At 61.5% G+C, this 14762-nt stretch overlaps 1 protein-coding gene across 1 annotated transcript in view; it reads left to right on the top strand.

Moving 5' to 3' along the window:
- Cacna1a (calcium voltage-gated channel subunit alpha1 A) overlaps nucleotides 1-14762 on the top strand; it is a gene marked incomplete at its 5' end in the record, with an annotated part of 153626 nt that overhangs the window by 127256 nt on the left and 11608 nt on the right. Inside the window, 10 exons of the mRNA XM_048795338.1 lie at nucleotides 43-49; nucleotides 1624-1774; nucleotides 2906-3033; nucleotides 5167-5263; nucleotides 7769-7874; nucleotides 12840-12947; nucleotides 13043-13143; nucleotides 14166-14275; nucleotides 14375-14513; nucleotides 14641-14754. Coding sequence (XP_048651295.1) covers nucleotides 43-49; nucleotides 1624-1774; nucleotides 2906-3033; nucleotides 5167-5263; nucleotides 7769-7874; nucleotides 12840-12947; nucleotides 13043-13143; nucleotides 14166-14275; nucleotides 14375-14513; nucleotides 14641-14754 — 1061 coding nt within the window. The remainder of the gene's footprint in view (nucleotides 1-42; nucleotides 50-1623; nucleotides 1775-2905; nucleotides 3034-5166; nucleotides 5264-7768; nucleotides 7875-12839; nucleotides 12948-13042; nucleotides 13144-14165; nucleotides 14276-14374; nucleotides 14514-14640; nucleotides 14755-14762) is intronic.

The raw sequence follows: 14762 nt of genomic DNA, 5'->3' as shown, positions 1-14762 counted from the left end.
GGGGGTGTGGGGGTGTGTGGGGGTGGCGGGTTCTCACTCTTCTCTTCCGGTGAGGAGTGCCACGTCCATCCCTTCCGGTAGGGAACGTGTGCTAATCTCTCAGGTGTCCCACTCTCCCACTCCCCTTCTGGGGAGGTTTGGTACGGGCGTGCGGGGCGCAAGGGTCCATGGCAGGGCAGTTGCTGAAGGCCTTCTTCAGGCTTCAACTCGTTGAATCCCCCTGACTGCCTCCTGAGGTGGGGACGCTCGAACACCCCATCCGACACTTGACGAAATTGAGGCTTAGGGCTGTTGAGGTTGATCCTTTGGTGAAGCCTGGCAGCACGTCCTGCATTCGCCGAGCGGAGGTTTATTGAGCAGCTACTGTGTTCCAGGCACTGCCACACCCCGGGATACGGCAGAGGGAGAGGGAAAACACTTTCTTCCCTTTGAAAGTTAATTTTCCCATGAGGAAGACACATAATTGGTAAAGCAATTATAGGAGATCCTAGATGGAGATAAAATTTTAGATCAGGAGGGCATGGGGATTGGGGTGTTTAGGTAAGCCCAGTTACTCGGGAGGCTGAGGTAGGAGGATCATAAGTTCGAGGCCAGCTGGGCAACTTAGTGAGACCCTGTCTCAAAATAAAATAAAAAAGGGCTGGGAATGTGAGTAGCTCAGTGGTAGAACACCCCTGGGTTCAATCCCCAATACCACACACACACAAAGAAAAAAAGGAGGAGGAAAGGGGACACAGAAAGAAAGAGTGTCTGATGCCCCTTGTAGGAGGTGCCTAGAATAGGTGAATTCAGAGTGGGAAAGCGGAACAGTGGGTGCGGGGCTGGGGGCGGAGAGCAGGGAGTTACTACTTACAGGGGACAGAATTGGGGAGGGTGAGAAAGTTCTGGGGTGGGCGGTGACAGTCACTAACGGTGTGACCGCAGTTGGTGCCACTGAGTTGTGTGTTTCAAAGTGGTTAAAATGGTCTATTTAAGAATTTTGCTGCAATAAAAAAAAAAAAAAAAGGTTCATCTAACAACAAAAAGAAGGGGATGGAGGGCCTCCAGACAGGTGTGACGTTAGAGGGACAAAGGTGAGGAGGGAGCCATGTGGATGTCAGGAAGGATGGCAAAAAAGGCAGAGGGGACAGCTGGCACAGGGACCCTTGTGGCCAGGACACGGCTGGCACGTTTGAGGACAGTGAGGGGCCAGCACACCCGGAGCACAGTGACCCAGGGAGAAAAGACTCATGAGAGTCACCTGGAGGGAGGAGAGCTTTTAGGTTATGCAGATGTCCCTGTGCCCAGTCCGGCCGGGTCCAGCCTGTCGGGTGGAGCGTGGGCCTCAGCTTGCCCTGTCCTGGGGGCGGAACCCAGCCTCGTGTGTGAGCGAGCCCCCTGCCCCTGAGGAGCTCCCCACCCAGCACCAGCATTTTCAAAAGTCCCCGTGGGCTTTAAAGCTCAGCCGAGGAGGAGAATGTCCCACCCGATGTCCTAGGGAGGGGAGGCAGTGGACCTGGGGCTCAGATCGGCCCACCCAGCCCCAGAGCCCGGTGTTTGACCCACACGCGCCCCTTCCCAAGAGGCCTTGGCCTCCAGCCAGAGCCAGGTGCCCAGGCCCCTGATGCCCCTCCCTGTCCTCAGGAGTGCCACCGGGGAAGCCTGGCACAACATCATGCTCTCCTGCCTCAGTGGGAAGCCATGTGACAAGAACTCCGGCATCCTGACAGCCGACTGTGGCAACGAGTTCGCTTATTTTTACTTCGTTTCCTTCATCTTCCTCTGCTCCTTTCTGGTGAGTCTGCGGGCGGGGAGGCCGGGCGGGCCTGGACCCCTCTCTGGCTCAGGACCAGATTTCTCTAGGATGAGACCGATCTGCTCCTTCAGGGCTGCTACCAGCCGGCCTGGGGCTCAGTGAACCCAAGTTTCCCAGTGTGGATCCCGCTGAGCTTGGGGGCACCCCAACTTGCACCCTCTGGTTGCCCCCGGCACTAGATGACCATGTCAGCTCAGGGAAAGTCAGGCACAGTGTAATCCCAGCAGCTCAGGAGGCTGAGGCAGGAGGATGGCGAGTTCAAAGCCAGCCTCAGCAGCTCAGTGAGCCCCTGTCTCTAAATTAAATACAAAATAGGGCTGGGGATGGGGCTCTGTGGTCGAGAGCCCCCGGAGTTCAATCCCAGGTACCAAAAAAAAAATATGCGTAAGAAAATCAGCTTGAAGGAAGGAGCCTTCTCCTGGCTCAGGGCCTCAGCCATGTGGGTCCATGGGCACTGGAGCCACTGGCATGGGCCTGGGGGGGGGGGCAGGAAGCGGAGGGAGACGGAGAAAGAGCCAAAGACCCAATAGACCTTCCAGGGCGTGCCCCCAGCGAGGCCCTACTTCCTGTTGCCACCACCTCCAACACCTTCAGTTATGACCCTGTCAGTGGGTCAGTGCTGATGAGGTCCCAGCCCATGTGACCTAGTCACTTCCCAAGCCCCACCTCCGAACACTGCCGAACACTAGGTTGAGCATTGGGGAACATTCCAGATCCAACTGATAGCCCTGTCCGTCCCCGCAATATGGTGACAGCCCAAAGCGTCACCAGACATTGCTGCCATTCCCTGGGGAAGGCCAGGATCCCCTCCATTGGAGACCCAGGTGGGGGGAGGATCTGGGGTCCTCCCAAGCGGTGGTCCCCTTGGTGTGACCCATTTCCCAGCCCCCCCCCACCATCCATCTTTGTCTCTCTCGGTCTCCATCTGCCCTTCTCCCTCCCCGTCTGCACCCCAGCTCACCCTCGCTGGTCCTCCTTGGGTCAGCGAGTGTCTCCTCGGGGTCGACTGCCGCTCTCTGTCCCCGGGCCTCTGCGTGAGTTCAGTGGGGTGCGTCCGCCAGCCACCCCAGCTCTCTCCCTCCTACTCCCCTCTCCCCCGGGGCCCCACAGATGCTGAACCTCTTCGTCGCCGTCATCATGGACAACTTTGAGTACCTCACCCGAGACTCCTCCATCCTGGGCCCCCACCACCTGGACGAATACGTGCGTGTCTGGGCCGAGTACGACCCTGCCGCTTGGTAAGGAGTGCCTGGGTCCTCCGGCCACACTGGGGCCTCCTGCCGGAGCTGGGACATGGGCAGGCGGGTCCTGGGCGTTGGTCCCAGGCTCTGGCAGGGACCCCACCTGCGTCGGTCCAGAGGAGACAAGGAGAACCAGGACCCTGAGCGCCGCAGCCTAGGTGCTCAGGGTCTCACCCCTGCCAAAGCCCAGTCCCCTAGGAAGAGAGGGGAGGGTCACCCAGAGTATGAGGGAGCCCTGCCGTGCCCTGAAGGGTTAGCGCAGCAGGCCCTGGGAGGAGCTGAAGCCTCCAGTGGACTCCACTGGGGCGTAGGGGAGAGGCTGGCCCAGCTGGGCAGCCGAGATCTGGTATAAGATGGGAGCCCCGGAACCCCTTCAAAACCTGGAACGAGCTGGCTGCCGTGACGCACGCCTGTCACCCAGCGGCTCCGGAGGCTGAGGCGGGAGGATCACGAGTTCACAGCCAGCCTCAGCAAAAGCAAGGTGCTCAGCAATTCAGGGAGACCCTGTCTCTAAATAAAAGACAAAATTGGGCTGGGGACATGTGACCCTGAGATCAATCCCCAGTAACCATTAAAACAAAACCACTAGAGCGGCCGGGGGCGGTGGGCCCTTGCCTCTCCATGACCTTGAAGAAAGAGCGTCCACCTCTGGAAACCAGAGGCCACTGCGGGCTGTGGAGTCCCAGCCCAGCTCCCCCGTACCTGGGTGGGCTCTGAGTGCGCTCGACACCAGGCCCTTGCAGACACTCAGAGGCCCCTGGAGCGGCCTGGAGCCCCCAGCCATGGGGACTCTAGGTGGGGCTGGTCTCGGCACCTGAAAGAGCATTACTGGGGGGGCCTCGGTGGCCGAGTCCTCCTGTCCTCTGGCCACCGCCCTGGCAGGGAGGCCTCAGGGAGGGGGCGGGAGGATGGGTCTCTCCAGACCTGCAGCCCAGACAAGCCCTCCCCGAGGCCAGAGGTGCCGCAGGTTCCTAACTCTTCCTCTTTCGATTTTAGGTCCGTCGCTGTCCCCCTCCTCTCTGTCACCGGCCCCCTCAGTGTAGCCCACATAGATTGTGCCCGGAGGCAAGAAGCCGAGGGCCTGGGGGGAGGTGCGGGTCTAGGACCCCCAGCACAGCCACCAGACCCGCCCGGGGCCCAGTGTCCGAATGTCCCCAGAGACCTCTCCTCTCCCAAGCCTGCAGCAGTCCCTGAGACCAGGAGGTCCAGCCCTGCTGTCCCAGCCCCGCCGCGGGCTGGGGGCGGGCCCGGAGGCAGCCTGGGCGGCGCTCACTAACCCTGTCTTCCCTTGCAGCGGTCGCATCCATTATAAGGACATGTACAGTTTATTGCGCGTAATCTCCCCCCCTCTCGGCCTAGGCAAGAAATGTCCTCATAGGGTTGCTTGCAAGGTTTGACTTCCACTAAAACCTGCTAGCATCCTGGAATGAGCGTGGCTTGGGGTCTCCAATATATATATTTCATATATATATATCTCTAAACACAGAGCCATCTCTCTCTTGCATTGAACTAGAAGACGCGTAGGCGACAGAATGCGGCCATGTGGTCGATGAAGCATGGAGGCACACTCCTGTGTTCCCTCGGCCATCTCTGCTTGCTCTTAGCTGGCCGCCCATCCCGGGGTCTCCACGCCACCCCAGATCAGCTCCACCTCGGGGTGGGGTGTGACTCTGCACTGCCCCACGCTCCACTCTCCCCTGTACCCCACTCCCAGAGCCCCAGCCCCCTCCCCACCTGGCCCCCTCCCCCTCGGCCCCCTCAGAGACCAGCCTCAGCCAAACCCGAGAATGTCGCCCCTCTTTCAAAAAGACCCCGCGAGCGAGGCTCAGCTCCCGGCTGCCCGCCAGGAGACCCCCCTCCGCACCCGCCACGTCCCAGCTCCAACCCAGGTCGAGCCCGACTCTCCCCTGCTCGTGAGCAGTGAAATACTCATTTTTAATCACCTTTTCTTCCATTTTTTTCCTCCTCTTTTCCATTTGTTTGAAATCTCTATTTTATCGTTTCTCTGCATCTTTCTCTATTTTTTCGGCTCGTGTGGTTTGTTGTTTTTTTTTTTTGGTTTTGGTTTTGGTTTTTCCTCCGTTCCCCCCTCCTCCGCCCCCTCCCTCGTTTTCTGTTCTGCGCTGCCAGGGGCCGCATGCCTTACCCGGACATGTATCAGATGCTGAGACACATGTCTCCGCCCCTGGGTCTGGGGAAGAAGTGTCCGGCCAGAGTGGCCTACAAGGTAGTCTATCTGTGCTGACCACGGCGTCCAGGCACTGGGGATTTTTCAGTGCTCGACAGAAACGCCCGGCCGAGCCTTCTTCCACCCCCCTCTTTTCTTCTTCTTGTTTTTTCTTTTTTCTTTTCTCCTTGAGCAACTGGCTCCTGCCGTCCCTCTACTCTAAGCAGCACAGTGTTGTCCTTTCTGATGAGTGTCTACGTGCTCTGAGACTCCATTATGGCCGACATGCTGGAGGGAGGGGGGGACACCCAGGTCCCCTGGCGGCCACTCGGTCCCTGGGGAACCAAATTGGACACAACCTGCTTCCAGGGAGTCACAGTGGCATCTCTGCCCCCCAGAGCAGCCCCTGCACCCAGGACAGGACCGGCACCCTGCAGGAGAGAAGGCTAGGCCCCGGCCCATCTTCTGTGCCACCTGAGTCCCCAGGCCCCAGGGACCTTCCACGCACACACCTGAAGCTGATCTCTGACTCAGGCCTTGGGGATCCAATGCTCCCTAGAGCTCCCCCCTCCCCTGGAGGTGCCTCCCCCCCCCGCATCCCACGCCACCCATCCCCCAAAGACACCCCAACCGGCCTCTCCGTTGTTCCAGAGTGGGCAGGCGGGCCGCAGCCGGACCCCTGGACGGTGGCACACTGACGCAGGCCATGCACGCTGCCTTGGCGGGGCCTGGGGCGGGCAGGCGCCGTGGCCGACCGGGGGTGCATGCTTGCTGAGGGTGTGAGGGGCTGCCGCCAGGCGGCTGGGCCAGGCCCCAGGCCCCCCCTGGAATCTCCCGTGGCACCCCAGGACAAACGCTCTGTTCCCCCCACTCATCCCCGAGAAGCTCAGGGACATACACCTGCAGGACCCCGTCCCCCGGAACAGTCACCCTCTTCCTGTCCAACCCGAACCCTGACCCCGACCTCTCCCGCGTCTCCTGTCTGTGTGGTTCCCGCAGCCCCCGCCCCCACCCCTCTCACCTGGTCTGCCAGCCTCCCTCCCCTCCTCAGTGGAGGCCAGGACAAGCTGCCCTACCTGTCCCCCTCAAGCTCCCCCACCCCACACTGGGGATGGAACCCAGAGTGCCCTGCCTCTGAGCCACACCCGGCCTTCTTGTTTTGAGATGGTCTCGCTAACCTATCGGGGCTGGCCTTGAACTTACAATCCTCCTGCCTCAGCCTCTGAGCAACTGGGATTATAGGTGTGCACCCCCACACCGGCTCCATTTCTCCTGTCCCTTCTCTCAGGGTGTGTGTGGGCACAGTAGAGGGGGAAGGAGACCCCTCGTTCCTCGTCTCTATGCAGAGCCTCCAGGGCACCTTTGTGCAAACTTACAAGGGCACCCTTTCCACAGAACACTTTGTCTGCTGGGAAATTATTGTAACCCACGGATGTGATCAGACCAAGATACTTTTATGCTAATGAGAGGAACTATTATATTAAATATGCAAATCCATGATTTCTGAGATGGGGAGCCCTTTGTGCAGTGTATAACCTGCACAGCTGTACACCAAGCCCCCCCTCTGTGTTCTTTTATTTTTTTTTTAATATTTTCTTTTTAGGTGTAGATGGACACAACACAATGCCTTTATTTTTATGTGGTGCTGAGGCTCAAACCTGGGTCCCAGCCGTGCTAGGCGAGCTCTGGCGCTGAGCCACAATCCCAGCCCCACCCTCTCTGTGTTTAACCACTACCTCCCTCCCTGACCTGCCCCAGACACCACTTGTTCCTTCCCCAGGTTTCCTGTCCCCTACCCTCTTTCCCTGTTTCCTGTGGATGTGTATCAGAAATCCCTGGTGAATCCCAAAGCCCTATCTGTGCCACCTCTGTCTGGGCTGGTGCACACCAGCCTGACACCCCCTCCGTCACCACCCAGCAGGGGACAGAGCCCCTGCCTGGGACACAGGGAATATCATCTTCCCTGGGCCTGGGAATGCCCCACCCCTGTTCCCTCCTGCTGCACACAGCCCTGGTCCGGCCATGCCCCCAGATGACACTTTCCACAGAGCTATGAATGAGTCTCGAGATTCCGTCTGCATGCGCCTGTCTGTGCTGTTCCGTGTCACCTCGCTGCATGCTGCGAGGGGCCTGCCCCACCCGCGGGGGCGCCTGCCTGCTGCCTCCCAGAGGAATGTGACCTGTGCCCACCCGGGCTGCCCTGGTCCAGCCGTACAGGGGCGGGGCGGGTGCCTGCGACTGTGGCCGAGGACCCTCTGCTGGCTGCTGCACGTGCTGCTGGACTGGGCTTTGCTCTCTCTGGGGTCAGACGGGGACGGAGCCATCCAGGAGAGCTCTGAGGCCTGGCGGCCTGGGAGGGCGGCGGGACGAGGAGGGGCGAGGACGCGCAGGAGAGCCCCGTGCCCTCCCTGCGGCCACCGGAGGAGACTAGGAAACTCAGAGCTGGGCGTGGGGCCGCCGTGGCCTTCAGAGTTCTCCTGGAGGTCCCCAATGGGGTGGGTGTGGCTCGCCGGGGACCCCAGCGGAGGACCCAAGAGTGACGGCCCTCCCCCGGGTTCTCTGTAGAGGCTCCTGCGGATGGATTTGCCCGTCGCGGATGACAACACCGTCCACTTCAACTCCACCCTCATGGCTCTGATCCGCACAGCCCTGGACATCAAGATAGCCAAGGGTAAGGGCAGCGCCAACTGGTCGCCCGGAGTGGGGAAGCAGGCACAGGGCAGAGATGCCACCCCTTTGTCGCCGGGCACTCTTCCGCAAACCCTCAGTGTGTCCGCCAGACACCCCTGTAGACAGGGGGGCTCCCCAAGAAGGTTCTGAGGGAAAAGTCTGGGGAGAAGGCTCCGGAGGCGCAAAGGCCCTGAGACGGGTGGGGCAGGACAGAGCCCCCGCAGCCAGGGGTTGCCTCAACCCACCTGGCCTCTGAGGAGGAGAAGCCCCGGTGTCTAGAGCAGAGGCAGGGACCCCTCCAGCCTCATCTCCACGGGCTCCCTCTGTGGGGACCACAGACCCGGGCGGTCAACCTGAGTTAGTCCAATGTCTGTCACTGTCATGAAATGAGGCCGGGAACCTTATGAAGAACAGCAGCTGGGCCGGGGACAGCTCAGCGGCAGGGCGCCTGCCATGGTGCACGGGCCCTGGGTCTGGTCCCCAGCCCCACAAACAAAAAGAAAAGCAGCTTATTTAGCTCCGAATCTCAAGTACCACCAGATTCAGTGGCTGCGGACGTCCCTGTGTCAGGAGGCGGTTCTCAGGTGCCTGAGGGCCCTGAGTTCCACACTTGGGTCCCAGAGGCCGGAGCCCAGGGCTTGGCCAGGCCGGGCTGGGCTCTGAAGGACCCAGAAGAACTTGGCTGTGACTTTATCCAGGAGCCTTCAGTCCCCGGCCACAGGACTGAGGCTGGCCTCTTCCGGGTTCCCTGGGGCACCCCCTCCCCGCCCCTCCCTGGACGCCCTGAGCTTCCTCTGCTGCCTGCCAAGGCCACAGGGGACAGATAAGCCCCTCATTTTGCAGGTTCTCAGATATTATGTCGCCACCCTGTGCACCTGGGAGGCAGGTGGGAGCCCTCTCTGTCCCTCTGCCTCCGTCCCTCTCTTCTCTGTGTCTGTCCAGGAGAATCTGGAAAAGGCCATTCCCCCGTGTCTCCCTGTGACCTAGGTGTTATGTTGGACCCGGGGCCTCCTCCTGAGGGACTTAGGCCTCCCTCTGCCCCAGGCCAAGAGGGCAGAGCCGCCACCTGCCTGGGTAGATGTAAACCCGCAGCCCTGGCAGCCCCTGGAGGGCACTGACCCTGATGGGCAGCAGTGGGGTCTCCGGGGGACAGGAGCTCCGGGCCGGGCAGTAACAGGGGCCAGAGCACCCGGTGGCCACACCGTCCTTCCCCGCACACGGCATTCCCAAGGCAGGGCCGCCCTTGCCTTGTCCTTGGAAGGGCCCCCTGGCCCCAGTGTGACTCAGCAGCCTAGGAGGATAAGACGGGGTCCCAAGTTCAAGGCCAGCCTTGGCACCTTAGTGCAGTCTCAACAGGGGCTGGATGTGGCTCAGTGGTGAGCGCCCGGGTTCCATCCCTGGTACCAAGAAGAAAGAGGAAGGAAGGAGGGGGAGAGCCCTGGCCCGAGCCCCAGAGCCAGCCCGGGGCTCGTCCCGGTCACCGTGGCCGGCCAGCCAGAGGGCCAGGTCCCCACCGCCCTTCCTCCCACAGACCGCGGGGGCCAGCAGCAGCGCTCGGCTGGTCCAGCACAGGCTCTGCAGCCGTCCACAAGGGTCTGGGCCTCCTGAGCTGAGAGCCTCGGCTGGCCCTGCTTCCTGGCACCCTGTCTGGGGCCCGCACTGGCCACCATGTTGGTGGCTCTGAGCAAAAGCATTAGTTGAGCACCTGCTGTGTGCGCAGCCCTGCCCTTGGCATTTGGGATACCTCAGGGGAGAGCGACCTCCTGTCCCCGGGCACCGAGGAGAGAGGGGCACAATACACACTGCTGCTGAGGCAAGAGCCGGCCAGCCACCTGGTGGAGGGGCAGCCCGCAGGCCTGGGCCCCCGGAGCCACCAAGTAGAGTAAACAGCTAGAGGGTGACAAGCGCTAGGGCGAGAAGAGCGGGGGAGGTGGGGTCCAGGTTCAGGGACAGAGACAGAGGCAGTTCCGCCCTCACGGACACTGGCCAGTGTCCAGGGACCTTCTTGGTTGTCTCTGCATGGAGTGGCCTCTGGTGTGTCGAACCCTGAGAGGTGGCTCTGCGTTCCCCAGCACAGGGGCACCTGCAGCCATGAGGTGAGGTCCAGCTGACCACGCAGGGGACACAGGAGGCAGACCCCTCGGGCAGCACCAGAGGCAAGGCCAGCTGGGGTGATGCTGCCCACCTCCCAAGGGACCTCCTGCCCCGGAATCACCAGTGCCACTAGCTCTGTACCCAAGAAGGAGCAAGCCCAGGGCAGCCACATACGAACCCGCCACCTCGCAGAGGCCTCACCATGCTTTTCCCAGCCTGAGTGCAGCCCAGAGCCACTGGGCAGAGGGTTCCCAGCCAGGGCATGGTGTCCCAGGGACACCTGGCAGTGCCCGCCACAGCCTGGGTCTCCACGTGGGCAGGGGGGTGCTTCCCGCTCAGCACCCACAGCTCCCAGATGCCTCAGCCAGGATCAGTGCCCAGCGTCATGGCTGGCGAGGTCAGAGGCCCTGCTCTGGCCTGAGCGCAGGTGTTTGTCTGCTCAGGCCACCAGGACCACACGCTGGGTGGCCACAGGATTGTCTTCAGCCTTAGCCTTGGCGCCCAGGGGCCACCCTCCCCGGCCCTTTTGTCCAGGACACCAGCTGCCCTCCTAGGGCCCCACTGACCTCAATGAGGCTCCAGCCGTGGCCATGGTGGTGGTGAGGGCTGCACCGTACGAACTTGGCAGGGGACGGGGACACAGTTCAGCCCCTCATAGCAGATGGTTTCTTCTCTCCCAGAGAAACTGGAAACATGTTTGTAGTTTATTTCTTTTTATAATTTTACACCTTTATTTATTTGTTGGTTTCTATGGGGTCTGAGGATGGAGCCCAGGGCCTCGCACGGGCTAGGCAAGCGCTCTACCCCTGAGCCTCAGCCCAGCCCCGTTCATCTTATTTTAAATTAACATGTAATTATCACAGCTGTCTGCAGGGCGCGGTGTGCGTGGGATAGATCAGGGCAGTCAGCACCCAGTGCCCCCAGCGCCTGTGATTTCTTTGTGTTGGGAACATTTAAAATCCTCCTGAGGGTGCCCACCTGTAATTCCAGTAGCTCAGGAGGCCGAGGCAGGAGGATCTCAGGTTCCAGGCCAGCCTCAGCGCCTTAGCGAGACCCTGTCTTAAAAGAAAAAAGGAGGCCCGGGGTGCACCAGTGGAGGAGCATTCCTGGTTCAAGCCCCAGCTCTGCAAAGAGAAAGGAAGAAGAAAAGGTTCCTGCGCCAAGGGATCCCAGGTCATCCCCAATAGTCTTCACTTCCCAACCCGAGGATCGGCCCCAGGGACCGCAGAACTCCACATCCCTAGACCCTGTGGCCACGAGAGAAATGAAAGGGAAGCCAGGCGCGAGTGCGGTGCTGCACGCCTGTGGTCCCAGCCACCGGGGAGGCTGAGGCAGCAGGATCACTGGAGCCAGGAGTGAGTTGCCCGCGTGGGCAACATAGCGAGACCCTGAGTCCGAAAAGAAAGGGGAGAAAACGGGCTGCGCGCGCCCTCTCGCGGTGAGATAGGGGACAACCACTTAAGTCAAAAGAGAAAGCCGAAGTCAATAGAAAGCGAGGGGTGGGGGGACGGTGCTTGGTGACCGAGGTCCCCTAGGCCTCTTCAGCAGAGGATCTGAGCAGACCCCTGCAGGAGGAGGGGAGAGAGCGGGCCACGCAGATTTTCTTAGGAAATTATCCTAGCACAGAAAGCACGCCGCACAAGGATCATGGAACGGCCTGAGGCAGGAGCATGCCGGGCACATTTAAGGAGCAGTGAGGAGGTCGGTGCGGCTGAAGGGGAGTGAGGAGGAGCCGCGGGGCTGAGGACAGAGCAGGCAGGGAACCGTGAGCCCGGCCTGAGAATTCGGGCGCTCCGCCGGAGTGGGGCCTGACGCAGGTGCTCGCGGCGCCCTCTGGTGGCGGCATGCGGAGTCGACAGCGGGAGCCGGAGTGAGCCCAGGTCCGAGGAGGCGGGGTGGGGGGAGCAGTTCAACTGTCCCTGGCTTCAGTGTCCTTGCTCCAAAATAGATCTGAACTTTGAGTTTCACCTGCGCGTTAGCAAAAAGGCCCTTCTAGAGCCAGGATGCAGCTCAGTGGTAGAGCCCTTGCCTAGCTTGCGTGAGGCCCTGGGTTCCATCCCAGCACTTAAAAAAAAAACAAAAAACATTTTGGCTCAAGGTATGGAAGGTCCAGCATCAGGGGACCTCGTCTGGTGAGGTCCTTCTGGTTATCAGAGTCCCAGGCACCAAGCACATGGAGAGAGACGGGTAGTACCCGTGGCTGTGTGTCTTTGCTGTCTGCCCTTTCCCTCTCCAAGCCTCAGGATCCAATCCAGGGACAGTGCCCTCATGGCCCGTTTAATCCTGATGGCCTCCTCGAGGCCCCTCCAGGACTGTAGTCCTCACACCTCACGAGAGGAACTGGGTTCCAACAGGGGCTTGAGAGGGGGTGGCCCACGTTCAAAGGATAGAGCTGCAGTACTGACCCTGGGGGAGACGCTGTCCGAGGGCTGGACGCACATTAACTCCCTTGGTCCTCAGCCAGACAGATTAGGGACCGTTGTCACCCCATTCCCAGATGGAGTTACTGAGGTTCCTAACGGTGCACGTGCAGAGGCTGGGTGTGGCTCAGTGGCAGAAGGCGCTGGGTTCTATCCCCAGCACAGAGAGAGGAGAGTCTAGCGACTTAGCCAGGCACTTGTGACAGTGGCAGCCAGGACTGGGCCCTCAGCTGACCCAGCCCCTTGCAGCAGTGGACTCTCCCTACAAAGCTGTCCCCAGCCCTGGCCCTGCCGAGGACCAGGACTTCCTCTGGGCCAGGCCTGGGGCACTGGAGACTCCATGGGGATCACAGCGGCTGTGGCCACACTCTAGGGAGCTGCTGACTTGGCAGCTGCCCCAGAGACTGCTGGTGCCGGGGAGGCGGTCAGCATCTGTTGCGCCCACACTGCAGGTGGGGCCGACAAGCAGCAGATGGACGCAGAGCTGCGGAAGGAGATGATGGCCATCTGGCCAAACCTGTCCCAGAAGACGCTGGACCTGCTGGTCACACCTCACAAATGTAAGAGCCGAGCCCACCCTGGGCTGGGACTCCCAGCACAGCGGGGTCGGGAGCCAGGAGGGGCGGGCGGCACCTGAGCTCTCCTGTGCCCCCAGCCACGGACCTGACGGTGGGGAAGATCTACGCAGCCATGATGATCATGGAGTATTACCGGCAAAGCAAGGCCAAGAAGCTGCAGGCCATGCGCGAGGAGCAGGTACCAGCGTCCATCGCCCTGAGGACACCCAAGCTGGAAGACAGGGGCTGACTTGTTACCATGGGAACCAACCAGAACTAGGGCAGGTCACTGCCAAGCAGGGCCATCACAAGGAAACGCAGCCTGGACGATTCGTCCCCTTCACCAGCACTTGCTGAAGGTCACTGGGTGTTGGGTGCTGTCCCCAGTGCTCAGGGTCATCGGTCATCGGGGGGTTGCAGATGGGAGCAGAACAGACCAGATTCCTGCCCTCGGAGAGCAGCCGTTCTAGGTGGGGACCCACCAACAGCAGCAAGTGACTAAGCACATCTCATGGTGGCAAATAATGAGGGCCATGGCGCCCTGCAGACCTGAAGAGGGGAGAGGAGGGGAGCGGTGTTGGAGCCGCTCAGGTGGGGCATGGAGACCAGAAGGCAGGGAGGGAGGACGGCAGGAGCAGGCCGGTACCCAGGGTACAGAGTCCTTGGCAGAGGGAAGAGACAGTGCAAAGGCTGAGGCTGGAGGACGAGGAGGATGGAGAGGGGCAGAGGACGGTGAACCAGGGGGACATTGGGCTGGAGTCACAGGGCAGAGCTCAGAGATGGAGGGGACACTCTGGCTTTTATCCCAACTGAGAGGGGAGCTGGAAGGGTCCTGCACAGCGGATGGGCCAGGTCTAGCCCATGGACACCCTCCGGGCACTGAGCTGGGGGAGCCAGGAGGGCTGGGCTGCTCCAGGTGCCAGGTGCCAGGCAGAGGCCTGGGCTGGGGCGGCTGGGGAGTGGATCCAGGTGGATCACTGAGTGACTGATCAGCAGGGACTTCTGGGTGCCGGGGCAGCCAGGCCCACGGTTCCATCCCCGACACTGCAAAAAGTGGTGGGGGACTTCTGGAATGTCACAGGGTGGGGTCTAAGCACCCCCTCCAAAGCCTCCCCTGCTCTGCTCAGCTCAGCCTTACCCACAGCCTGAGCCTCCGTTCCCCTCCTTCATCCCCACCCCGTCCCTGGCCCTGTGCACACATGCTGCTCTCTGCCCCCCCAGAACCGGACCCCTCTCATGTTCCAGCGCATGGAGCCCCCGTCCCCGTCACAGGAGGGGGGACCTGGCCAGAATGCCCTCCCCTCCACCCAGCTGGACCCCGGAGTCAGCCTGTGAGTGTGGGTCTGGCCAGAGTGGGGGGGGCCGTGAGGTGCCAGCGCCCAGGCAGAATCCCTGAGTGCCCCGCCCACCTGCCTCTGTGTCCCCCACAGGATGGCTCATGAAGGCGGCATCAAGGAGAGTCCGTCCTGGGTGACGCAGCGGGCCCAGGAGATGTTCCAGAAGACGGGCACGTGGAGCCCAGAGCGAGGGCCCCCGGCCGACCTGCCCAACAGTCAGCCCAGCTCTCAGGTGCCCCTGCCCCCACGGGTCCCAGGTCGCGGCGCCTGCAGCAGGCACCCCCCCACAGACACCGAGCCTTCCCTGGGGCCCCGTGTCAGGCCCCGAGGCTAACCAGGCCCTGCCCTCTGCCCCGCAGTCGGTGGAGATGCGCGAGATGGGCACCGATGGCTACTCGGACAGCGAGCACTACCTCCCCATGGAAGGCCAGGCCCGCGCCGCCTCCATGCCCCGCCTCCCGGCCGAGAACCAGGTGAGGGC

Source organism: Marmota marmota, unplaced genomic scaffold (assembly GCF_001458135.2).
Source record: "Marmota marmota marmota unplaced genomic scaffold, marMar, whole genome shotgun sequence".
Taxonomy (NCBI): domain Eukaryota; kingdom Metazoa; phylum Chordata; class Mammalia; order Rodentia; family Sciuridae; genus Marmota; species Marmota marmota.
This window is presented reverse-complemented; position numbering and strand designations above follow the sequence as displayed.